This window comes from Enoplosus armatus, chromosome 20 (assembly GCF_043641665.1).
Source record: "Enoplosus armatus isolate fEnoArm2 chromosome 20, fEnoArm2.hap1, whole genome shotgun sequence".
NCBI classification, from domain to species: domain Eukaryota; kingdom Metazoa; phylum Chordata; class Actinopteri; order Centrarchiformes; family Enoplosidae; genus Enoplosus; species Enoplosus armatus.
The window spans coordinates 2523063-2549028 of record NC_092199.1 but is presented as its reverse complement, the minus strand read 5'-3'; the positions used below and the strand labels follow the sequence as shown (position 1 = coordinate 2549028).

The window sequence follows — 25966 nt, the reverse complement described above, 5'->3', positions numbered from 1 at the left end:
GCTCGCCCCTCCACTCATACACCTCTCATGCCTGTGGGAACATTTCTATAAAGCCGCCCTGTTAATAAACAGCTGACATGTGAAGCTACATTTTCTGTAGTTAAATCTGACACTTTATATTTAAACAACCGAGCAGAACTACAAAACCTAAAAGAAAAAGTCTCAAACATTCTTAAGCATGTACAGGCTGATTTCCACTCTGGTGTTTTATTCATGTTATTAACGATGCATCATGTTTCAGATACTGTAGATGTAGAATTGTTTTCTTGGAATATATTCCCAGATTATGATTCCAAACCAGCGACAACTTTAAAATCTTCAGAGAAAATCAGAAACCACTTTCTCCTCCTGTCATCTGTCCTGCGGGGTCACGCTCTGCTGAGTGGGTTAACGTACAGTGCATCCGGAAAGTATTCACGGCGCTTCACTTTTTCCACATTTTGTTATGTTACACCCTTATTCCAAAATGGATTAAATTATTTTTTTTCCTCAAAATTCTACACACAACACCCCATAATGACAATGTGAAAAAAGTTTTTTTGAAATTTTTGCAAATGTATTAAAAATAAAAAACTAAGAAATCACATGTACATAAGTATTCACAGCCTTTGCCATGAAGCTCAAAATTGAGCTCAGGTGCATCCTGTTTCCACTGATCATCCTTGAGATGTTTCTGCAGCTTAATTGGAGTCCACCTGTGGTAAATTCAGTTGATTGGACATGATTTGGAAAGGCACACACCTGTCTATATAAGGTCCCACAGTTGACAGTGCATGTCAGAGCACAAACCAAGCATGAAGTCAAAGGAATTGTCTGTAGACCTCCGAGACAGGATCGTCTCGAGGCACAAATCTGGGGAAGGTTACAGAAAAATTTCTGCTGCTTTGAAGGTCCCAATGAGCACAGTGGCCTCCATCATCCGTAAGTGGAAGAAGTTCGGAACCACCAGGACTCTTCCTAGAGCTGGCCGGCCATCTAAACTGAGTAATCGGGGGAGAAGGGCCTTAGTCGGGGAGGTGACCAAGAACCCGATGGTCACTCTGTCAGAGCTCCAGAGTTCCTCTGTGGAGAGAGGAGAACCTTCCAGAAGGACAACCATCTCTGCAGCAATCCACCAATCAGGCCTGTATGGTAGAGTGGCCAGACGGAAGCCACTCCTTAGTAAAAGGCACATAGCAGCCCGCCTGGAGTTTGCCAAAAGGCACCTGAAGGACTCTCAGACCATGAGAAACAAAATTCTCTGGTCTGATGAGACAAAGATTGAACTCTTTGGTGTGAATGCCAGGCGTCACGTTTGGAGGAAACCAGGCACCGCTCATCACCAGGCCAATACCATCCCTACAGTGAAGCATGGTGGTGGCAGCATCATGCTGTGGGGATGTTTTTCAGCGGCAGGAACTGGGAGACTAGTCAGGATAGAGGGAAAGATGAATGCAGCAAAGTACAGAGACATCCTGGATGAAAACCTGCTCCAGAGCGCTCTTGACCTCAGACTGGGGCGACGGTTTATCTTTCAGCAGGACAACGACCCTAAGCACACAGCCAAGATATCAAAGGAGTGGCTTCAGGACAACTCTGTGAATGTCCTTGAGTGGCCCAGCCAGAGCCCAGACTTGAATCCGATTGAACATCTCTGGAGAGATCTGAAAATGGCTGTGCACCGACGCTTCCCATCCAACCTGATGGAGCTTGAGAGGTGCTGCAAAGAGGAATGGGTGAAACTGCCCAAAGATAGGTGTGCCAAGCTTGTGGCATCATATTCAAAAAGACTTGAGGCTGTAATTGCTGCCAAAGGTGCATCAACAAAGTATTGAGCAAAGGCTGTGAATACTTATGTACATGTGATTTCTCAGGTTTTTTATTTTTAATAGATTTGCAAAAATCTCAAATAAACTTTTTTCACGTTGTCATTATGGGGTGTTGTGTGTAGAATTTTGAGGAAAAAAATGAATTTAATCCATTTTGGTATAAGGCTGCAACATAACAAAATGTGGAAAAAGTGAAGCGCTGTGAATACTTTCCGGATGCACTGTAGGAGACCTTAGAGAGGACAGCAGCGAGTTCAAACACCTTTCTAGATAAACCAAAGCCAAACAGAAGCAGGCTGCAAAACAACATGACTAACTTTTATCTTTTGGTCCAAGAGGAACATTTTCATCATCTCGCCAAAAGATCATGCGGCTCCAAACCGGTAACTATTGACAAACTGTGGCTGCAACTAAGGATTTAGCCCGTCAATCATTTCTTTTTGATTAACTGACTGATCTGAAGCATCAAACACAGCTTTGTGTACAGCTACTGCCGAGGGCCTGCAGTACATTAATGCTGTACAAACTACACGTTCAAGATGGTCAAAAGAGATATATTACAGTGACACTTTTTATGTCCAATACCAAAAATAAATCAGTCAAATGTCAAAAAGGGGATGAAGCTGTGCAGCTCAACATCAGCAGCATCAACACTGAAAGACTTTTCCTACAAAATCAAGACGGTACGGTTGAAATCATCGTCACAGTATTAATAAAAACATTTTCCGACATCGCAAATTACAGTTCAGAGCACTTTGTGTTACAAACTCTTCAAATGTGTAAAACAAAACTAAATGCTGTCAGTTTTGTGCTCGGAATCATTCATTTGTGCCACAAAAAGATAACAGGATATCATCACTGTATATTTGCTGAAATAATAGATAATAACAAATTTACAGCAGCTCATTGGTTTAAATGACATTGCAGGTCTCTCTTAAACAGTGGGGGCACTGCATGTGTCGACACGCTCACACAGCTCGATTATACAAAAGTATGCCGTCCCCCGTTTCACACATGTTCTCTCATTCATGCCTTCACACTCACAATCTCACACACCCACCCACACACACACACACACACACACTATATATATATACACACTGTAGAGTTCCACTCTTTTCTGTCCATAAGTCTTCCAACATGACATGCACATCTGGATCATCTGGATCGCCGGCGCTGTCAGCTGCCTCGGCGGATGTTTATCTTTATCGACCCCGAGCTGTCAGCAGAAACCAGAGACACTAACAGCTACATTTGTACTATAGACACACACACACACACACACACACACTCTCACACTCACCTCTCCTCCTCTCACAGCCGCTTCATCCATACAGGATTTACACCTCCCACATGGTTTATCTTGTCTCATCCTCTCTGTTATTCCTTCTTCCTTCCTTCTCATCGACCCTCCTTCTCTCCAGCAGATCAGCGCAGACCTGTCCGACCAGCCTCCCTCCCTCCCTCCTTCCCTCCCTCCCTCCCTCGGCAGCAATGCTCACATTCAGCCAAATAGCTCGCTCACATCACCTATAGCCCTGCCCACTTTCCCTCCCCTCTGCCTTTCCCATGCATGCTGAGTCAGTGTGGAGTAGTTAGTGTGGGTGAGGGAGGTGCTGCGAGGAGGGAATGTGTAAGACATGAGGAGGTGGCGGGGGGGGGGGGGGGGGGGGGGGGGGGGGTGGACCCCCTCTCTCCATGTGGGATAGAGATATGAAATAAAAGTGGCAGATGTGAGTGGATGAAAACTGGACATGTGGTCTGATCTCAAGCAAATAAGAAGACGGGGAACTGAAGACGACATCAGAGACGATGTGAATTTATCATGTGACATTTTTAACATGTGATAAATTCACCTGATATACAGATTCAGATATTCAACGCGTGAAACAGCATTTTACACGTCATAAATTGAGATACAGGAACGTGCTTTGTATAGGGGAGAATAATAGAGAATAAAGAGAGTAATCAGGAAATCACAACTATTTTACTTTACAAATGATGTTCAGAAACATCCCTAAAAGACGACTACTACTACTTTAAAGCTAGTTTCAGCTTTAGGTGGATGAAGTGTCTTAGGAATATAAAAGCAAGCAGACAGATAAACTACGACTAAAGTGTAAAAAATATATTTATTTTTTATTTTATTAGATGAACCTTTTCATTTTCTGCCTCATCAGATGACCTAGCATTATCCGTCATACAAACTATTGACAAGCGCAGTTTTATTCTTAAATGTAGACTTTACAACTGCTTACATCGTAGAAAATGAGAGATAATTCTCAATCTAAACATCTGTATTTATGTCTTTTAAAGCGGTTTTAATGCCATGTTTTGATGTCTTTCTTCATTAATTGCCGTGTGATGAAGACAGAGACACGTTTCCATGTTCTGGACAATAGCGTGAAAATAAAATAAATAAAAAAACAAACAAACAATCTGAACTACATTATGTGGCCAAAAGTATGTGGACACATACAGAAACAGTACATTTCCCAGTTTGGTGCGGTAGAACTTGACTGGTCTGCACAGAACCCTGACCTCAACCCCATCCAACACCTCTGGGATGAACTGGATCACAGACCTGATCACCCAACATCTGTTCTGGACCTCACTGAGGCTCTCGTGTCTGAATGGGAACAAATCCCTGCAGCCACGTTAATGCCTGTGTGTCCACATACTTTTGGCCGGGTTGTGTAACATCTATATTTGGTCCATACAGTAACGTCAGTGTCTATTTTGCTTCACGTTATTTTGTTCCAGTTTTTAAATAATTCAATAGAGCATAAAGAGTAACATCCTGATAGTTTCTCTTAATGCTGCAGGAGTAGATGCATTAAACACCGCCTCTATATGACAGATATTCAATAAAAAAAGTTTCTCATAGAAGAAAATATGAGTGACACATGAGTTATGATTTATCAAAAACCTCTTACAGGGTCTGAAAACATTAGAGAGGAAAGAGCAGCAAAGCGCTCGCTCTCACTCCTCTGAAATATTAAAGAGAAGCTCGGAGCCTTGAATGAACAAAAACACTGTTTCACTCTCATTTTCTCTTCATATGAACGTACATGTTGACTCGGCATCCACTCTCAGGTACTCAAACAGCCACAGCGGTTGTTTCGAAAATATAAAACTACCTCCAGTCGCTGATTTATTGGAGGTTTTTTTTTTTACACACAGTGTTGTGTTTATGAGCAAACCCAAGCAAAAGTTACGGTTAAAGCTGCACTAGCAGCAGAACTACACCTGTTATTGTCCTAAATTACAAAATGGAGCTACAAAAAAGCCATTTGAGCATCCCATCCTCACTCAGTGAGCTTCTACAGAGAGTAAAATGTTTCCCTGTACAACATCCACCAGGTCCCTCTCAGATTCATGACACAGTGACAAAACTACAACTTTCTCCTCTCATCCAAAACGTCCTCGTAAACACAACAGACCCTCAAATCAAAGTTTTAGCGAGTTGAGAAGTTTTTAAACAGGATCGGAGTCACTTTTCTAGATAGACTAGAAAGACTAAATGGCCAGAAATATGTGGACACCCATGAACTCTCCTGGTTTCAGGCTTCACACCAGATTTAGGCTGCAGGGATTTGTTCCCATTCAGACACGAGAGCATCAGTGAGGTCCGACACCGTTGGGTGATCAGGTCTGTGATCCAGATATCACTCTATGATATTGCTCTGCTAGCTGACATTCAAGTGTATCTAACGGGCAGATATATTCATGTAACTGCCCTCGAGTTCAAGATGAGCTGTGTGAAAAAATATGTTTACGTTTTACAGGAAGAGGAATATTTAACTTATAACAAGAGATAAATGGACAAACACAAGTTTTGTGTTTTTTTGGAAATGTTTAAATATACATCATTTCTGTTAAGTTTGGCAGGTGTCAGTTGTATCTCTAACGCAAGATAAATGGATAGATAGACAGCAGATAGACAGATAGATGGCGGTTAGGCATTTTTATCCTTCGACCTCTACTCAGCCCTTGAAGCAGGCAGCCCATTTATCTAAATGGAGCCGTGGCTGAAAGCGTCAGCAAAGTCTGGCGCTCGACGTTCAGCTGCATCCTCCAGTGTTGAGCACACGGATCAACGTCTGACTCTGAGTAACAATATCAGCTCGTCGGGTCCTCTAAGAAGACAGAAACCGGATCAGGCGAAGTTACGGCTAAAGCAGCTTATGTTTACTTATATTAATACCTTGAAGAGTTTGGAGATGTTTGACAAAGACGTACCTCTGACAGCAGATTCGTCATCGCTTTCAAACTCCGCGTCCGCCTCAACAAAGCACCGCAGTCGACAGTTTGGCACTTAGTTTTCCTGTGTGCGTGTGTGTGTGTTTAAGTGTACGAGGTGAAACAGGTGAAAATGACAGGCAGCTATCAGCACCGGCACATCTCTGCAGACTGCACCAAGCACCGCCGAGCCAGCTTCCACCTCACCGCAGCGTCAGCACTCCTGAGGCAGATGTGGATGAAGCTTTCAGCAGCTTGCACGAAAACAACAACATCTTGTCCGCCGTTCTATTTCGGACGAACGACGTTAAGGACAATCAAATTAAAAGATCACGTTGATTGCCTCCACCGGCCAATGCCGATCTTTGTGGGTGAACTTGAAGAGTCCCACAGAGACAAACAATGGCACTCATTGATCAATGAAGTTTTAAAAATAAAGTCCTTGGTGTGACAAGTGGAGGATCAGGATTGGATGTCTGTCCTTCACTCCCAACTGTCTTTCTCCACTTACGTCAGGTCAAGAATATACAGAACGCCACATGTTGATTAGTGCTGTAACTATAAAAAGAGTAGCAGAAAATCAATCCACAGCTATTTTAATAACCTCTTAACTGTTTAAGAAAGAAAAGCTTGTGAAATGTGAGGATTGCTGCTTTTCTATCATTATAAATTCAGTATGTTTGGATTTTAGACTGTCGGTCGGACAAAATTAGACATCTGAAGACGCCACTTTGGGCTCTGGGAAACTGAGATGGGCACTATTTCCTGACATTTTTACAGACTAAATGATTGTTTGTTAAATTACTCATTTAAACTGACCCATAAACTAAAAACATTTGAGTCAGTTTCAGGAAAATGTCTAGAATTTTTCATCCTGGCTGTTATTTTGATATTGGTGGCCTATATTGGAACAATCTTTAGTCTTTTTTACACAAATCACTGCTGGTCTCTCAGTCTGACTGAGCATAAACACATAAAGTAGTCCCCTTGATTAGCTATTGTCGCTAAATGCATAGGTGTCTACTTCTGGGGCAACGTTTTGGCTAACCAAGCTAGCTGTACAGCAGTTTGTTTACATGTGCGAGGCTGTGGGTCGCTGTTGACTTGTCTTATCAACATTGTCGTGGTGGAAACTGCATTTCACCTCCCCAAAATCCACTGAAAGATAAGAATCAGGCCGACTGGACCAAATGGTCAGTTCTCCAAAAGGGAAACAACAGTAATAACAAACATTTAGGGCATTTTTAGCCATGCTAGCTCCGGGGATGGCAGTGTAACTCTGTCGGTTGGTCAGTCCACCACTGTGGTCCAGACTGAAATATCTCTCTGAAATCTGATATTTTGTACATTGTCTTTGTTTCTAATTAGCAAATGTTAGCATGCTAACACGGTACAGCCTCACAGAGCAGCTAGCATGGCTGTAGAAGCTTAGTCTTGTAGTATTATCTTTGTTTTATCTGTTGAAATAGAATAATGGTATATGTATGAAACAATAAGTAATACTTATTTGTTTTTGCTGCAGATAAAGAGTTGACGTTTCCCATATCTTTAAGTTAGCATGACTCATACTCAGAAAGGCCACCGTTATGAAAGTAAGGGTCGGGTTGCGCTCGATCACAACTAGTTTGTGAGTGAAAACCTTGCCGTCACAGAGGGAGGATGTTGTTTCAATAAATTAAGCAGCAACAATCATACTGGCAGCTTAAGACCTGTTGAAAAACACTGAATGTTCCTTTAAAGCAGGGGACTTTTTACACAAGACATCAAAACATTTCGAAGTGCATTACAGCGCTTGTGATTTATGTAACTGTACACCTCGATTAAACCCCTTGGAATCAGATAGACTGTGATATCACTTGCCGCTGGACACTTAACAGGGCATTGTGGGCTATCAAGCATCAGGGAAAAATCAATTACTGGCATTGAAATGTTGCCAAACAGCCAAGAATGAAGCCCGTATCCCCATCCTCATACTGCACCGTTTGTGAGTGACCGACATGACAAAACGAGGAGGCATTTCAGCATGTAACAAGGAGAGAGCGCCTCTACAACAGATTTGTGTTTCATTAATCACACAGGATCCAGGCCACTGCAAAGCGCTCCATCTGCACCGCAGCCAACATACAGAAAAAGCCTCACAGATTGGAGCAGCGAGCAGCAGACGACCACTCATTATAGGGAAACACAGCAGGATTGTAAAATGCTAATGCTCGCCATCATCACACATGCTCACTCCTATCCAAATGCTAAAAGGCCCTTTTCATTGCCAGCACTCTCACCTCCTAAATACTCCCACTACCACACCTCCGGGACGTATTCTTGGCTTTCAGCGCTGGACATTATGAGCAGAAAATACACCATATAGCTCTTCATTACAGCCACACTGACTTTGAAGTTTGTATCTGCTGGTTCTTTGAAACAAAAAGGAAACCGAAAACTGAGCAAATGATGCAAAAAAAGAGAGAGACGGTAACCATGAGCTAGTGAGAGGGAGCAAAGAGTGGGAGAGTGTAGGAAGAAATAAAAACAGACGTGGGAAGAACGAAAAAAAATAGTAATTCAAGACCGCTCCGGTCTCTCATGCTGTTTTTCTCAGCACCATTAAGAACATGAGAATAAGAACGGATGGAAACCCAAACATTGTTAGCGCTAACCAGTTTGTTATCACAGCTCTCAAACAGGCCATCAAGGCATCTGTGCTTCCTACAACACGGCTGTTGATCCTCTGACTGCAGGATGATGATGTTCTATATAGTTTTTTACTGTCAATACATTTCATGATAAACAAAACCAACAATGAATTGATCCTGTGTATATCTTCTTCCTCTGTGCTGTAGAGCTCCATTGTTTGTCCAAAAGCTTTTAAAAACACATCAATGAGCCACACTGTTCCCTCATCAGCATGAACACACACACACTGGAGTTTATTTGGACTTGGTTGCGGACCTTAATCGCTGTCCACATGTCTTATTTTTTCAAATGTGTCTGCTGTTGTGCTCATTGGCGTTTGTTTGCTGATTCAGACTGTTAACGTACAAAACTAGGCCATTACAGGCTGTGTTTATAAGGTTAATAAGGTGTCATGGCAGCGCCAGGAGATGCGTCATCTTGTTTAAAAACAGCGTGGAAAATGTGAGAATCAATACCAATATTTGAATAAAAATCACAGCCCTATCAATTACTTTTTAATATCATTTCCTGTGTAACATATTCTTCTTTGGACAGACCTGAGTTCAGTGCACAGGAGGGACGAGAGGAACAAAGAGGTTGGAGGATTATTCAGATGAAGCAGCGCAAAGTGAGTTTGTGGCATAGAAATAACAAAATAATGTTTAAAATGTAAATCAACTATTTTAATCAAATACACACCGACCGGTAGATGCAATTAAATCAACATCAAAAACAACTTTTAATGTTGTTAAAGCAGATTTGGGTTTGTAATCAGTTCATCTGTAAATTAAAACAGGTGATTCTTACAGTATCCCTGCCGCCACCTGAAGGAAGCGGGACACACACGTCGGTAAATCTGAGAAGTGCCGCATCAGAGCGCAGTGCGAGTGAGTTTACCTTCATTAAATGACAGATTAACCACACACAGCTCATATTCTGCCTGTTGACATGACAGACGTCAGATGTCTCATTAATCCTGTGCGTCATGACCTCCTAAATGCATTGCGGTGAAAACACTGTTGTAGCCGTTATGTCAACATCTGCGCGACGTCCTGGTGCCGCCTATTCTCTCAGCCACCTGGAGCTCCAATGCTAAATGCTGCTAATGCGGTCAGCAGTTCACTAGAGTCGGTTCAGATGAAAGATTTGGTGTTAAAGATTTGTTCGTACATTTACTGAACTTGACCGGCAAAAAAAACAAGAACGAAATGGCACTTTAGTCTGATTATCAGGATAATACTGCTGCTGTTAATACTCACTACATCAACAAATGTGTGTTAATCCGCAGCTGAAAATAGTCCCAAACAAACACTTTATTTCCTCCTGTTTGAGTAATGTTTGATAAAAAAAACTAGGAAGCTGTTTTAGGAAGATTCACATCTTCAGTAGGAATCAATGGGTTTGAAGTTGAGAGCCACAGACAGACAGATGAACACATTGTTGGTTCGGTCTTTTCATTGTTTTTTCACTCTGAACACATTTCGAAATCTGTGATCAACTATCTAAGTTACTGAAACTGAAGTAACATGAAGTTCTGCAACGTAACAAACACAAATAATTGGAGTGCAGTTGACTTCTGGAGCAGCCGATTCCTCAGAGAGACGCTCTGACAAACGGTCCTGTAAACGTGACGGAGTAGATGTGTGTTTCTGTGTGTTTCTGTGTGTTTTACTTCTCTATAGGAGAGATGGGGAGAATAGAGTCTTTTTCTACCCCTACCATCCATTCACTGAAACCCAGAGGCAGAGTCTAGACTGAGCCCCAGATGGGGGATTCATAAACTGCCACAAATGAAGACAAAATGCTTCTAGCTGCCCTTGACGGGCTCGGACTGGATCTGCTCTCGGGCCTCTATGGGGATGGGGATGGGGGGGGGGGGCATATGACAGGGTCTTCAACCGGTCATGCAGCTTTGTCCTCTCTGAGCTGCAGAGAAGAGACTTTACCTGCAGTGTCATTTATCATTAGCATCCAGCTACTGATTATTTTCAAGATTCACGCCAGCAAACTGTGAAAATGTTTCCATCAAATGAATAAAATACAACGTGTAACGTTACTATCACAGAAGAGTAAGAAGACCAGAATATTTATTATATATAACATCTGAGAAACCAAATTATTGCTTAGAAACATAAAAATGGATTCATCTTTATTTAAATTATGTAAAATCTACTTTTTTTCTGCTTTAATTCAACATGAAATCTAATTATGTTTATCAACAAAATGGCTAATTCTTTGTGTTTTTGAGGAATTCTGGATTTCCAAAACGGCCTCTTGTGTTCATTTGACTGATTAAAGATACAGCAGGTCTGCATGCACCTGTGTGTCTCTGGTGTTCAGGTGCACTTATCTAAAATCCTCTCACGTACACGCTCCCCTCACAGATAAAAAACACTCCGGTGCCAACTTTTCCTGCCAAGGGCGAAACTTCACTATGCGGGCTGCGAGTGGCACGCGCAGATGCGTCAATGACCGCGGTGCTCGTGAGGTGTATGACCTCTCTGTGGCTCTGCGTCCTACAGGTCCGGCTGGATGTGGCAGTGATGCAGTGCACTCGCTGTGCGTGGCTCAAGTTGTGCGCTCACTGCGTGCATCACAGGCAGCAACACGGCACACCAAAACCCGCAAAGAGCCGAAGCTGAAAAACGCACAGCAGTCATCCCCGCACTGCCGCGAAGGCGACGGGGACAGGAAGGTGTCTACTCACCAGAATATGTGGTGTTGTCTCTGGTGCAGCAGCCGCGTTTGTCTCCTCAGAGCTGATGAGATGCTGCAAATGAGACACTGCGGTCCACATTCATCTGCTTCCTCCAGCTCCGTGCGTGTGTGTGTGTGTGTGTGTGTGTGTCGTGTGAGGGGTGTATGAGAGGAGGGGGACGGTCTGTTTCACGTCAGGTGGAGACAGACGTGATGCCGTGAAATGGACAGCTCCTCGTCGGGGTTTTTACCGTCCTCCTCAGCTCTCAGACATCTCAACTGTCTGTCTCTCTGTCTCTCTCTGTCTCTCTCTCTCTCTGTGTCTCTCTCTCTTCCCCATGCAGCCTCCTCTCCTCTCCCTCCCCACCGGTTTGGGCATGCCCAGTCTCTGCCTCCTCACGAGCACCCGTTTATACTTGCAGGTATAAGTTAGTCAGGTTGAACCAACTTATGTCATCAACAGTGGTGGAGGAAGTATTCAGATCCTTTACCTCAGTAAAAGTACTAATACCACACTGTAAAAATACTCTGTTACAAGTAAAAGTCCTGCATTGACCATGTTATGTAAGTATAACCAGGAAATGGACTTATAGTATTAAAATTAGACTGATTAGATTATTATTACTCCTGCATTAATGTAAAAGCAGGATTTTACTGTTGTAGCTGGTTGAGGTGGAGCTCATTGCAACTAATGATTATTTTTCGTTATGGATGAATTTGCTGATTATTTTTCTCCATTAATCGATTGATCAACATTATTGCCAATAGATTTAAATTATTAAAAGGAATGGCAGAAAAAAAATTAGTAATCGTTTCAGCTGAACTTCAACTGCAAAAATCTTCATTTGCAAAGTAACTAAAGCTGCCAAATAATGTAAAAAGTGCAGTACAGTACAGTACAATAGTAAAATGAGGGGCGTTCCTGGAGAAAGAGATAGAGAAAGAGGAGGTTTCCATTTTGAAATGGCAGACCTTGAAGAGATCCTTGAATGAAATAAGTCAGAGTGTAGAAGAACTGAGCGATACTGAAGAAAAACTGCAAAAGAACTGAACATTTACTGAAATACAGACACACATTTGTGACAAGCTTGTGTTTTATTATATGAGATTTAGTTGGACGGTGATGGCGCCCCCCCTCGTGTGTTTCCTGGGAAATAAATACATTCCTCATATGATTAAAGACACGCCCAGAGACCTGGAGATGTCCATGAGTTTCCTCTCATTGTCCTCTGGAGGGTAATAATAGCTGGGTTCTTGTTTATGTGGGATAATGAACTCATCTTGAAATCACTGTGATCTGAATGTTAATAAAGACAGGAACCACTCTATTAAATTAAGATGTTATCATGCATGTCATTTTTGATTAAAAAAAAGCATGCAAAATTTACAAGAACCAGAAGGCCAAACTCCAGCTAATTAAGCTAGCTGGTGAGATAGCCTAGCTGAAGCTAATTTCACTCTTTTCACGCTTCTTTTACTTTCCTGTAATTTAAAAAAAACAATTTTGATTCTCCAACGTCCTAGAATTTTAGTTTGTTACACCACATAAATAAGTCATTAGATAAAACTGTTCATAAAGGAGAAAAGAAGTAACACCGCTAAAAGCTAACTAGCCTAGCTAATAACTGCCATCTCTGAAGCCTCTGGATTCATGTGGTTGATGATGGTGATCAGGACATTAAGTACACTTACTTCATTAGCCACAGTTATGTCACTATGAGATTCTACTCAGATTGTACTCAGTGGTGGAAGAAGAATTCAGATCATTTACTTAAGTAAAAGTACTAATACCACGCAGTGAAAACACTCCACTACAAGAAAAACTTTGTACTTAAGTACAGCACTTGAGTAAACATACTTAGTTTCATTCCACCACTACTTTACTTGAGTATTTCCATTTCATGCTACATCCCAAAAACCACAAGGTACAACATCAAATTAAACTCATCAATCTGCTCATTAGTACCCATTTTTTCAATTTAAAAAAAAATCATAAATATCCCCAATAAAAGTGTAAAAGAAAAATATTTCCCTTCCTAAATAAGAAACATCTCAAGTGTTTGTGGATCCCTGTGCTGCTGCATTGGACCCAGAGCAGCAACATCCAGCTCTTGGTTGCCATCTGCAGGCAGAGAGGCAGGACGTGTGCTGGGTGGAAGTGGACCAAAGGGCAGCAGCAGCAGCAGCAGTGAGGTCGAGTGGCTGAATCTGAAGTCTTCTGCATTCAATTAGAAATAAATTACATGTTTGGAAACAATCTGATGTTTTTCACTGCAGCTGCAGAATAAGAGACAATCTCCTTCATGCTTTGTCCAGCAGATGGCCCTATGTGTTCATTCTTTATTTTGAGGTACTTGTACTTTACTTGAGTATTTCCATATCATGCCACGTCTCCTTCACCACATTTCAGAGAGAAATATTGTACTTTTGACTTCAATACATTTATTTAAGAGCTATAGTTACTTTTCAAATCAAGATTTCACATAAAAAACATTTTGCAGAAGTTTATAAGATAGTAGTAGTTAAAATTAGCAACAATAACAACAACATTAAAGTGCCACTAAAATATTAATACATCATTAATAATGATCCAATAATATAATAGTGCTGACAGTAGTCATTCTGCACTATTAGAGTGCATTAGAGTTCTTTTACTTCTGAAACTTTACGTACATTTTGTTGCGAATACTTCTGTTATGTGTCTCTTTACTTTGCTTTTACTTGTAATGGAGTATTTATATACTGTACTATTTATTTAAATACTTCTCCCACCAAATTCAGTCAATTTATCATCGTTTTTATTAGTGTGATACATTCCTCTCTTTAAATAAGCCTCAGCTGTGCTTTGTGTTTAGTGCTAATTAGCAAATTGTTAGCATGCTAACACGTTAAACTACCTCATTGTGAGCATATTAGCATGATGATGTTAGCAATTAGCTCAAAGCAACACAGCAAACTCTTTGTTTTGTTAATCTACTTTAATCTGTGTTTACACTCCATGTTATAGAATATTTATTGCTGTTATTCTTGTTATTTTGATAATCAATTATTCTCCTTATATTTTATCTACTTCTTTATAAGTCTGATTTGTGTTTTGTAACCTCTTTGTTCTATGTGCTGCTGCTGTCGTGGATATTAGATTGGATTAGGATGATATGGCGTTTTAGTCGTGCGGACTCTCATGTTCTCTACAAGGTTACAGTTAATCACAAATCAGTTGCAACACAACGAACCTGGGACTTGACTGGTCACCTCGATTGCATCCGGTGCTGCCCCATCACGACAGTGAGCTAACAGACGTTTGTGCAGCTGTGCAATCAGGAGTCTTGTGTAACTGCACACCTAACAGTTACAGATGTTCTCCAAGTGACTGTCTCAACTTTGGCACAGACTCCAACGGTTCATCAGTGACAAAATCCAGTTTAGTGAGAAATGACATACTGTACATACAGTTAGTCCGGGGAGATAATGAAGCTCTCACTGAACAGGTGTGTGGACGCAGTATGAGAGTGACTGAAGAAGGAATGTGATTAATGCTAAACAAATTCATTTAACTAGGGCAGCAACTAATTACATTATTTTTTTTGATTAACTGATTAATTATACTAACTGATATTCAGTTTATTTTTATAGACGACGAAGAAAACACATAAATCACATTTGGAACCACAGCAAAAACTGCAGCCAGTGAATGATACAAGTCCTTGTAGCAGTCCTTCATTAAAACCTTTTTTACTGAAGTAAAAGTATAAGCATTAAAATATATTTAAAGTACTAAAAGTAAACATACTCATTATGTGGCATGGTCCTTTTCATAATAATATATATTGTATTATTATATTATTATTCCTATAATTAAATGCATATAATTATTAATGCATGAAGCTGGAGCTAATTTTAACTACTATATAAACTGCTTAGTAGTTTAATCCATAATATACATCATAATTTATTAGTTAATTTATATTTTGTACTAATGATCTGACTCCTAGGCTAGTGGAGTAAAAAGTACAATATTTGCCTCTGAAGTGTAATGGAGTAAAAGTATAAGTACATCAAATGGAAATACTCTAGTAAAGTACAATCTCAAAATTGTACTGAAGTACTCCAGATTCAACCCAAGAAGCAAACATTTAAATGTGTTCTGTCATAAATCAACACATGGCACAACATTACACACTGGTCCGAATATTCACAGTAAAGAGACTGCTCCCAGTCAGGCTCACTGGTTCTTACTGGGAGTGATCGGGTCAATACTCTCAGTGTTAACGCTCCCACCAGACGATACAGCGTCACATCCAAGCCCCGCCCCCTCCGCCTCCATCACTGCATGCTCGAGCTCGAAGACGAGAGAACGTGCTCTCCCTGCGTCAAACCGCACAGTGACAGCGCGAGGAACCGGAAGTATACACTTTTACCTTCACAATAAAAGTTAGGACCGCAACTGATATTCTTTTCCAATGTACTGATTAGTTAATTGGTTCATTTATAGTTACTTTATACAATAAAATGTCAGATCATCCCACCCAGATATAAAATGGAGCACTTCAGGCACATTTGATACTATATTTATTATTCATTATATCACTTATTATATCACTATTATGTATGACATTTTATACTACATTTATTATTTGTTATATACTACACTGTGTGTGTGTTATACTATATTACGACATGTCACCCTATATTATATTTCACTCTATATCCCATACCATATCATACTGTGCTTTACCAGTATAAAGGGCCCAAGACAATGGCACAGTAATTTGTTACGTCATCGCTCCTACACGTTTTATTTTGAAAGTCCAAACCGGAATAGCATTATTCTATTTTAGCTAGTTTTACGTCCCTGCTGAGGAGAGCGAGTGTTGGTGGGGAAGTGCATCTGGTGGTACCGCATCCTCTCGTCACCCTGGACTCTAACCGGTGATAATCCAGCCAATATCATCTGTATAAACGAGCAGCAGTCAGACTGTCCGCTGTCAGTAGACCGGTTCGGCGCGGTCACGTCCCTTCAAACCCTCCAGAAACGTCCAGAGCCCCGCCGGCTTTTAGCGGAAGAAACGCTGATAAAGAAGATGAACGAGACTGAGCTCAGTTCCCCGCCAGCAGAGTACGATTTCGAGCGGCGTTTCGACGAGAGACGAGCTCTGGAATGGATGCAGGAAAACTGGTGAGTACAGGACAATATTAATCAGTAAAAATGGTAGATGATGAGATAAAAATGTCGGTGTGGTCCTCCTCCTCATCCCCGACAGACTGTGGTGGGTGGTGGGCTCTGTCTGTACTCCATGTCCTGTCAGGGCTGCTCGCCATGCGGACCCGGTGTCTTACATTTTTAAACTGGTCACATCTTCCTCCATTAACGTGGTTTGTTATACACGTCAATGTGTCGCAGCCTCAGCTAAAACCCACCAGAATGAGCCAAAGTTAGCTTAAGAAGCCAGGGAATCCCGTTTTACCCGCTTTAATTCAAACGTCCTTGAGGATGCACAACATGACTTCATCAGTGCTCCCATAGGCCAACTCAATAAACAGGTCTTTAAATAAAAATTACATGTAATCTGCATGCATGAAAAATACATATTGCTTTGTTTACGGTGTGTGCACCAAAGCTACGTTGCCACTTATACACACATGAAGCAGAAATGTTGAATCACTGCTCCCATAAACGCCTTCTTCATTGTCCAATTAAATGTCTTGTAAAGAGGGAGTGACCCCTCACTGAGCCACTCCACAAGGGAAACCTAGTAAGACCACATTTTTTCAGTCTCACACTAACAAGGCTGTGAAAGACTGAACCCTTAATGCAGCTGTGTTTCTGTTACAGAGGAAAGTTAAGTGTCAAACGAAGCCTCATGAAGCTCAGGGAAAAGCCGGCCCGGAGCTCCACGTTGTGCACACAGCATGACAGATGTAGACACCTTAAAGAGTAACAAGAGAATAACAGCAGCTTGGCTGATTTTTGCACAAGGCTTGGACCTGCTTCAGCATTCCTTCTGCTGAGTCGCTGTGTAACTTTGCTGAAACGGCACACAGTTGTACGTCCAGACAGCAGGATCAATTCACTGTATGTAGCTCTCTCTGTAGGATGTAGTGGTGCAGTTCAGCATGGAGTAATCTGCTCCTCCTCCCTAAACTTGTTTCTGACATTCAGTATCGGTCGAACATTTTTGACACAAGTGCTCATAACTTGGCATTGATACTGTAACGTGCGTCGATAGAATATTAGTTTTTCTTCAAAGCAAGGGCTGCAGATATTCAGTGTGATTGTCAATTAATCTGTGGATTATTTATGATTTATCGTTTAGTCTGTAAACACAGGTGGCTCATTGCAGATATATTGTTTCAGCGTATGTGTCAGCTGATAAGTGGCTAGAAATAGAAGTACAGAAATGCCAAAGATATCTTTTGAAACTGAGTCACCATTTTTCTTGATCACAATTGTCAAATTTAAGGGAACCATATCAAAAATGGGGAGGACGCAGGCAGACATGCAAACTTCAGAAAGGTGTACACAGTTAATATTGGCCAATATATCAGTCAATATCAATATCGGCTTCCAAAATCATGTTTCGTTCGGACTGTACTGGTGGCAGATAATTGTGGCTGGGGGAGCTAATTGGGCTTAATTAATAATAGCAGGTGCTATTTTTCCTCAGAACACAGATTGACAGTAAATTGTTTCAGTCATTTCGTTCAATGACGTAACATCTGTTACTTCTCAAATGTGAGGATTTGATGCTGTTCTTTGTTATGTATGCTGGTAAACTGAATATCTACTAATATAATATGAAATACATATGTGTTTTGGACTGTAGGTTGGATAAAACAAGCGGTTTCAACACTGCAGCTGGGGCTCTGGGAATTTAAAATGGGCATAATAAACAGTTTGCTTCATATCTTTGTCCATTTTGACTCTGATGAAGACACATGAGTGTTGAAACGTCTGTTTGCACAATTAAAGGCAAATCAATCAGTGTGCTCCAGTCCCTTTTTCCCTCTGGCATATTTCACTATTTCACTTTCACTGTGAGCACGCTGCAGCCACGCCTCAGGCTGTGCCCTAAACAGCGTCTGATATTAAGTCTTTTCCTCTCCTGGCACTGTGGCAGGTTACTGAACATTTCCACCAGCCACTTCTAAAATCTACGTTGACCATTTTAGAAGTGTAAACACTGAGTCAACAGAAAAATACTGCAGCTGGCAGGTGCTAATTTCATTCCCTGGCTATTACCTGAACCATGTCACCTATTACTATTACACTACAATATACTACTACCACTACAATATATATCTTTTAATATAAATATATTTTGCTAGATTCACTTTTTAGACTAAAGTTTAATGAAGAAAATAAACGAACAAAGGACATTTTCTGAGGGTGTTCAGGGGGAGCGTAGCCCATTCTAGTGGGAGCTGCTATGGCAGTGTTTATAAAATGTGATTTAATCCATAAAAATGTCCATCAGAAGTTCTGACAGCCAAAGATGGCGTCTTTAAATTGCTATTTAAACATTGCTAACATTCACTTTATAGTTCAGTAAAACAGCACCAAATCATCACATTTGAGAAGCTGTGAACGGTGAATATTTGTTGTTAATATCATTTATTAACATTATTGCCTCATAATTGGTTCAAACGATTAATCTATTATCAGAATTGCAAATGAATGAAATTGACTTTCTGTTGATTGGCTAATGGATTAATTGAGTAATCAGTTTTTGATACTCTGTGCTACATCCCGGTCAGCAGAAGTACCACCTCTGCTTTTCATTAGCATACACATTAATGTTCATTACACACACACACACACACACCCACACACACACCCACACACACCCACACACACAGTTCAGGAATGTAATAAAAGGGGACATTGTGTTACTCCTTGTCGCTGCAGTTTACAGAGAGGGAGGTGTTCTCTGTCGTATCGCTCACCTTTAGCCTGTAACAACAGCTCGTCATCTTTCTCTGTGCGCGCGCACACACACACACACACACACACACACACACACTCTCACACTCACACTCACAGTACACATGTTCTTGGAACTGTGTGTGTGACGGTTAATATTTTATTTGATAGAAGTGAATCCTTTTTTTTAATGACATTATTAGACATCAACCCAGGGTATCTGCAGTATGTGATCCAGAATACTGATCCAATACCAGTACTTCCAGTTTCCCCCAGGTTTAAACTCTTATGTACCTTATGGATCATGCATATGTAAGGTAACACGTGGCACTAAAAACTGAACTAAACGCATCATTTATGACATTTACAAAGAATATGACAAACTGTTGAAACTCATGAGCACATTTGAAATGTCACATGCATGAATCAACTGAGACTGATCCTGTTAAGTGTTACGGTGGCTCTTCAACAGAAACGGTGAAGAAAATGTTCCAGGTGACGCGTCAAACTGTGTAACAGACATGTGGATTTGCTGTAATGACTTAATTTTATGCATTTTAGACTCATTAGTTTACTCTGCAAAAAACACTTGAATAGACGTAATACCTCAAAACTGCTGCTCTCTGCCTTTGGACAACACTGTGAGAGATGCTGGATTAATTGATCCAAACAATTAAACAGTTTTGCTACTTTATTAATCATTTGAATTATTTAAATCAAGACATAGATGCTGGTTCCAACTTCTTATTTGTGAGGATTTTCTGCTTTTCTCTGTTTTTATATCACTGAAAACTAAATATCTTTGCTTTTTTTTTGCCTGTTGGTCGAACAAAACAAGCTTTTTAACGATGTCATCTTAGACTGTGATAGACATTTTCACTATTTTCTGACATTTATAGACGAAACAATCATATAATAGAACAAAAATAACCAACAGATTAATCAAGAATAAAGTGATTGCTAGTAAACATTTTACTCCAGCATGGATCGACTGGGAGCGGCTATCAGACGCCCCTGTAACATTAACTGGGTCAAGCAGCAGCAGCATCTACTCGGCCTCATATGTATTGTGCCAATCTGGATTAGTCATCTGGTCTATTCCCAAACCACCTCAGACCCACGCACATCCTGACACATGTAATGCATGCATACAGCAGAGTCGTTATTTATGTTGTGACTGGATTTTAAAAAATCAGGTGTGGCTGTTTTCTTTTATTTTCTTGCAGCAGTGTCACAGTGCACACATCATCTTTTTCTGCTCTGTCATCATTTTCTGCTGCCGGCTGTAATTGAAAAAGTATCAGTGGCTGTGGATAAGCCAGGCGCAGCAGGGCCCAGTTAAAATTTGCCTCATCACTTAAGTAGTCAGTGTGTCAACAACTAATCTCTGTTAATCTTTGCTGTGATTGTAAATGAGGATAAGTATGAGGCTGCCGTTATGAAACGGACAAGTTTTCATTCATCATGTTCATGTCGCCTGACACGTGGACCCAGCGAGCAGACAGTCAGATTGTGTCATGTTTGCTTTTAATTGCAGTTGTCTGGTCCGTTCACCCTAATTGTGTAATGTCTTTGCGTAACAGCACCACATCTGTGGGTCATCATCTAGTGTTTCAGGGTCTGACTGAGGTGATTCAGGATTAGCAGGACTGTCTGTCCCGGGACGTCGTCTTCTTCCTCTTTGTAACCTGATAAGAGGTCAAAGTACATGCAGGGCTGCGTGCCAGAGGAGGTTATTACACTGCTTGTTAGTTCCCAATTCTTATTTACACTCAATAACCAGTTTATTAGGAACACATAGCTAAAGCTAATGCCGTCTAATACAACTGTGAGATTATTTTGGAGGATGTCGTTTGTCCTCCTCATTTATATCAATGCTAGGCTAAATGACAGAAGCACCTCGCAACATCCCAGCTAATAAAGTCTCCCGTGTTGCTAATTAGTGTATTATTATGGTGTGTTGCGTCCTCCACAGGAGCAAAGCCTTCATGTTCTGCGGCCTGTACGCTGCGCTCGTGTTCGGCGGTCAGCACTTCATGAGGGAGAGGCCGAAGCTGAACCTGCGACGCCCGCTGGTGCTGTGGTCGCTCAGCCTGGCCATCTTCAGGTGAGTCACAGTCAGGCTGCTGGTTCATTTACTGCTAAATCTGATATTTGATTAATCTATTAAGTGTAAAATACCAAACAAATGTACTTTTTACTCCATTCAGCATTTGAAAGCTTGAGTTAGACTAATTACTTTGCAGAGTGAGATAATTAATACAAAATATAATCAACTAATCACCACCAACATAGAATGTGAATAGAATGTGTGTGTATGTATATATATATACGTATATATATATATATATGTGTGTGTGTGTAAGTGTATTTAAAACTAGCATAGTTAAAGTGATGCTTACACATTAATGCATCAATAAATATAATCCAATAATTAGATTAGCTGTTCTGCCTAATGAGTACTTTTACTTTACGTCATGGTATTGCTACTTTTACCTAAGTAAAAGATCTGAGTACTTCTTCCACCACCCTGGGCTCTTTGGCATTTTATAGACTAAAATATTAATTGAAAAGAAATGATTGACAGATTGACGGATAATGAAAATGCTGGTTGGTCGCAGCTCTAGTCTGCAGTGTGTTACAGAGGTGTGAGGGTCTGAAGGGAACTGTGGGCCAGAATATACTTTTATTTCTCTGGTGTATTAGAGCATAAAATGTGCATGTGTGAAAAGCAGAGCGTAGTCTCATTCCTCTCGAGGGGGAGAGCTGTCTGTGTGTATAAGCAGAAACTAGTTTCTCAGTGAGTCGTCTTATCTCAGCTCTTTAACTAACATCATTGTTGTGAACCTTTGTCTGCAGGATGAGTTCAGGGTGAGTTCAGGGGGGGGGGGTGCTCTGAGAAGGTGTTCACATCTGAAAACGTTCAAACCAGTTAGATGGCACGTCTGTCGCCAACACATTCCTTTCTGGATTTAAAGGTGTGAGCCGTGTAGTCAAAGGAAAAGCCAAACCTTTTGTGTGTCCACCTGACAAGCTCAGACCTCCATCCCGTGTCCACTCTCATGCACTGCAGTAATGTTGCTTTAGCAGAACACAGTAGACCACTTTATCGTCTTAGCTTGCCAAAGAATTTGAAGTTTCTTCCTGGGCCTCCTCCATGACTCTTGATATTTATCCTTTTCATTCACAGATTTATGCTATAATGAGAAAAATGTGAAATGTCATCAGCCTTGTGCTGTAACACTACAGTCTTTACAGAACCTCATTAAGTAGAAAACATGAGGAGAAACGCCCACGGGACGCAGCAGCTTCATGGTTGGGCTTGGATTCAGTATTGATAGACATGTCGGGACAATGAAAATAAAGGAGGGAGTCTCTCATTTGACCCTACGTCCATTCCAGTCATACTTTTTTAGTTTAAAATTTTCTGCAAAGCGGTGTGGTGATTTCTCTTGTAAATTATTATTTCATACATTTTAAAGTCAATGGGGAAACCAAATGCCCACTGAGATACTGAGGTACACTTTTGTAGAAAAGTAGTAGCAGTTGATCAGTAGTCGAATTGCTTCCTGCAGTCTCTGGATCAATGTGTGAATGCACTCTGCTGTTTATAATCGCAGGGCTCTGAGAGGGTTTTACTGACGTTACAGGGATGAGGAACGTAGCAGAGCTTCAACAACAACATGTGGAAGGATGTTTTTGCCGTGGCTTGTAAAAATGGCCGTCTTAACTTTAAAGCTTGGGACTCAGGAAGTGTCTTGACCCTTGAAGTAGGATGATTTATATTCAGCACCGATGGAACGATTACACTTTCACACATCAGGGCTCCAGACTGAGATCATCCCATTTTTCCAAGGGCGATAAAAGGACTGCAGTGAATGACAAAAACAGGTTTGGGATGCCTTAGGAATGATAATGTTGTGTGCTTCAACGAGTCTGTGTCATCTGTGAAATATACGATAACCTGAAAATGGCTAAATAGCAACATTCAGGAAGATGAGACTTCTTATTTTTGAATAAGAAATGTACACACAAACTGTTTGCTCATGTGTTGTCATGTTTTGTGTTGCCTCTGCAGCATCATAGGAGCAGCCAGGACTGGACTGTACATGCTGCACGTCCTCACAAGCAGCGGCTTCAGACAGTCGGTGTGTGACATCAGTTTCTACAGCGCCCCCGTCAGCAAGTTCTGGGCCTACGCCTTTGTTCTTAGCAAGGCCCCTGAGCTGGGTAAGGCTTCCTCTACCCTCTCCTGATGTAGTCCTGATGTAGTCCACATGTCATCTAAAAGTAAAGTAGCTTTACTCACAGATACACTAGGTGACTCGTATTAGAAGTGAAAAGACGTTCAGGTGTTCGGGTTAAAACTGGGCTGAATTTGAAGGTTACATTTAACAATCCAACATGATTGTCTGTAAATTGAGGGAGCAGCGGTGATGTTATGTTATATTACAGACTTCCATCAGACCTCCAGGATATTTACAGGCAAAGACAGACATAAACTGACCAAATGATTTCCCTCCTCTCTTGAGGTATGTTCCTCAGAGCACTTAAACTTTCCAGTAAATTTATCAGCAGACAATTTCGCTAAGAGCTGCTTCTCTTTGTGCTGCTGCTCCTCGTGCTGTCGGTCCGACGCAGAGACCCGATTGCTCTGTGAAATGGAGGCAGATGCTGAGGTGGCAAGAAAATTCCATTAGTGCGTGATTGAAACGGATAATGTTTCCTCGGCTGCAGACGGGAAGAATGTCTTCATCCTCCTGTTGGTCAGGCCATTAGTTCACTACAGGATGGAAGATGAGATGAGACAGAAATGAGTACAGGAGCGTGAAAATGAAGTGTTGCCAAATGTGTTTATACTAGTGCTGGTACGATTCACAAAGAAGCCAAAGCTCTCAAATGTTAAATGTACGGAGAACTTTGACTGCATAAAATACTGCTGAAAATTGGCAAAATGATGCTTTAAATCAGGAACTATCTGATCAAAGAATAAGTAAATATTTGATGTCAGTACTTGACAGTTGATGATAACGAGGTTCCACTTTCAGCCCTGGTAATTGATTTCCTCTCTCAGGTGACACCGTGTTCATCGTCCTCCGGAAGCAGCGCCTCATCTTCCTGCACTGGTACCACCACATCACCGTGCTGCTCTACTCCTGGTACTCCTACAAGGACCAGGTGGCGGGCGGCGGCTGGTTCATGACCATGAACTACGTGGTTCATTCTCTCATGTACACGTACTACGCAGCCCGGGCGGCCGGCCTGCGGGTGCCCCGTCCCTGCGCCATGATCATCACGGCCACCCAGATCCTGCAGATGGTGATGGGCCTGGCCGTCCTGGGCCTGGTGTACCGCTGGATGCACGAGGTGCGCTGTCCGTCCTACGTGGACAACATCGCGTGGGGCTCCCTCATGTACCTCAGCTACTTGGTCCTGTTTGCCTTGTTCTTCTACAACACCTACCTCAGAGGCTCCTCCGGGGACAAAGGATCCAAGGCAGATTAGCATGTCTGCACTGGCAGTCGTATTGAAGCGTGCCATACGTAGAAAGGGGCCATGAATGTGTGAGTCACAACTAGTTACCTGGTTGCTCGGTCCTCCTCTTTTTATGACATTTTCACTTGACTTTTTATAGGCGTCTGTAGCTCGAAACAGTGATTCATCCGTGGATGTAGAGCGGTAGGAAAGAGGCGGCCGGTTCGGACCGAGCACAGTTTAATATGATCTCATGATTAGTTGGGAGTACAGTATGGAAAGAGGGAATACCATGTTTGTGTTTGACTAACATAGTACTCACTTCATTTAAATTATTGCCTTGGTTTCTTAGACTCTTGACCAGTATCAAAAAAAACAGCCATATGAGGGTCAAATATTTGTCAGAGGTGGTTAACAAATGTTTGTAATGAAGAAGTGAGTCCTTGATGTAAAAGCTCTGAACTAAAACCAGTACTTTAAATTGTTAAACATGTTGGGAAACGCAGTTATTTGCTTTCTTTCTGAGCGTGCGATGAGATGAGATTCATGTCTGTGCTGGAGTCAGCATGTGTGTTAGCTTAGCATAAAGACTGGAAGCAGAGGGAAACATCTCACCTCCAGCTGACTTATTTTAAAGATATATCTATATTAAGTTGTGTGCTGGAACTACTTCTTGATGAGTAACAGTTTATCCTTCCGCCCAGTAATTCTTAGCAGTGTTTTGGTTGTAGTGCGGGTTGCCAGATGCAGCCGGTGTCTGTGATACCAAACCTGGCAACCTTACTACGACAAAAAGACTTCAGGCAGCTGCACACGGTCGTTGTTCTGGCGCATTAACTCCCCCTAAAGCTACAAACTGTCTTTTCAACATTTCTGTTTATGTAGGAATGAAACAAGATACAGCGTGTAAATATAGGTGATATTTTTTCACTTTGAAGGGAGCTAGGCTAGCTGCCCCCCCCCCCCTGCTTCTAGTCTCATGCTAAGCAAAGCTAAGCTAACCACATCCTGACTCCAGATCTGCATCTGACATCGATCTTCTCATCGCACTCTTTTAGAAAGAAAGCAAATAAGCGTATTACCCAAAAAAAGTTGGGACTGTCCTGATAGAAGATGTTTTAGCCCCCAGCACAGCTGTGACCTGCAGGACACA

The 25966-nt window shown here is 41.5% G+C and overlaps 1 protein-coding gene across 1 annotated transcript; it reads left to right on the top strand.

Annotated features, from left to right (window-relative positions):
- Positions 1-16495: 16495 nt before the first annotated feature.
- LOC139303461 (very long chain fatty acid elongase 6-like) lies at positions 16496-24843 on the top strand. Its single transcript, XM_070927291.1, has 4 exons — positions 16496-16593; positions 21314-21445; positions 23417-23568; positions 24413-24843. The coding sequence occupies exons 1-4, from the start codon at positions 16499-16501 to the stop codon at positions 24841-24843; spliced, it is 810 nt and encodes a 269-aa protein (XP_070783392.1). The 5' UTR covers positions 16496-16498.
- Positions 24844-25966: the final 1123 nt, after the last annotated feature.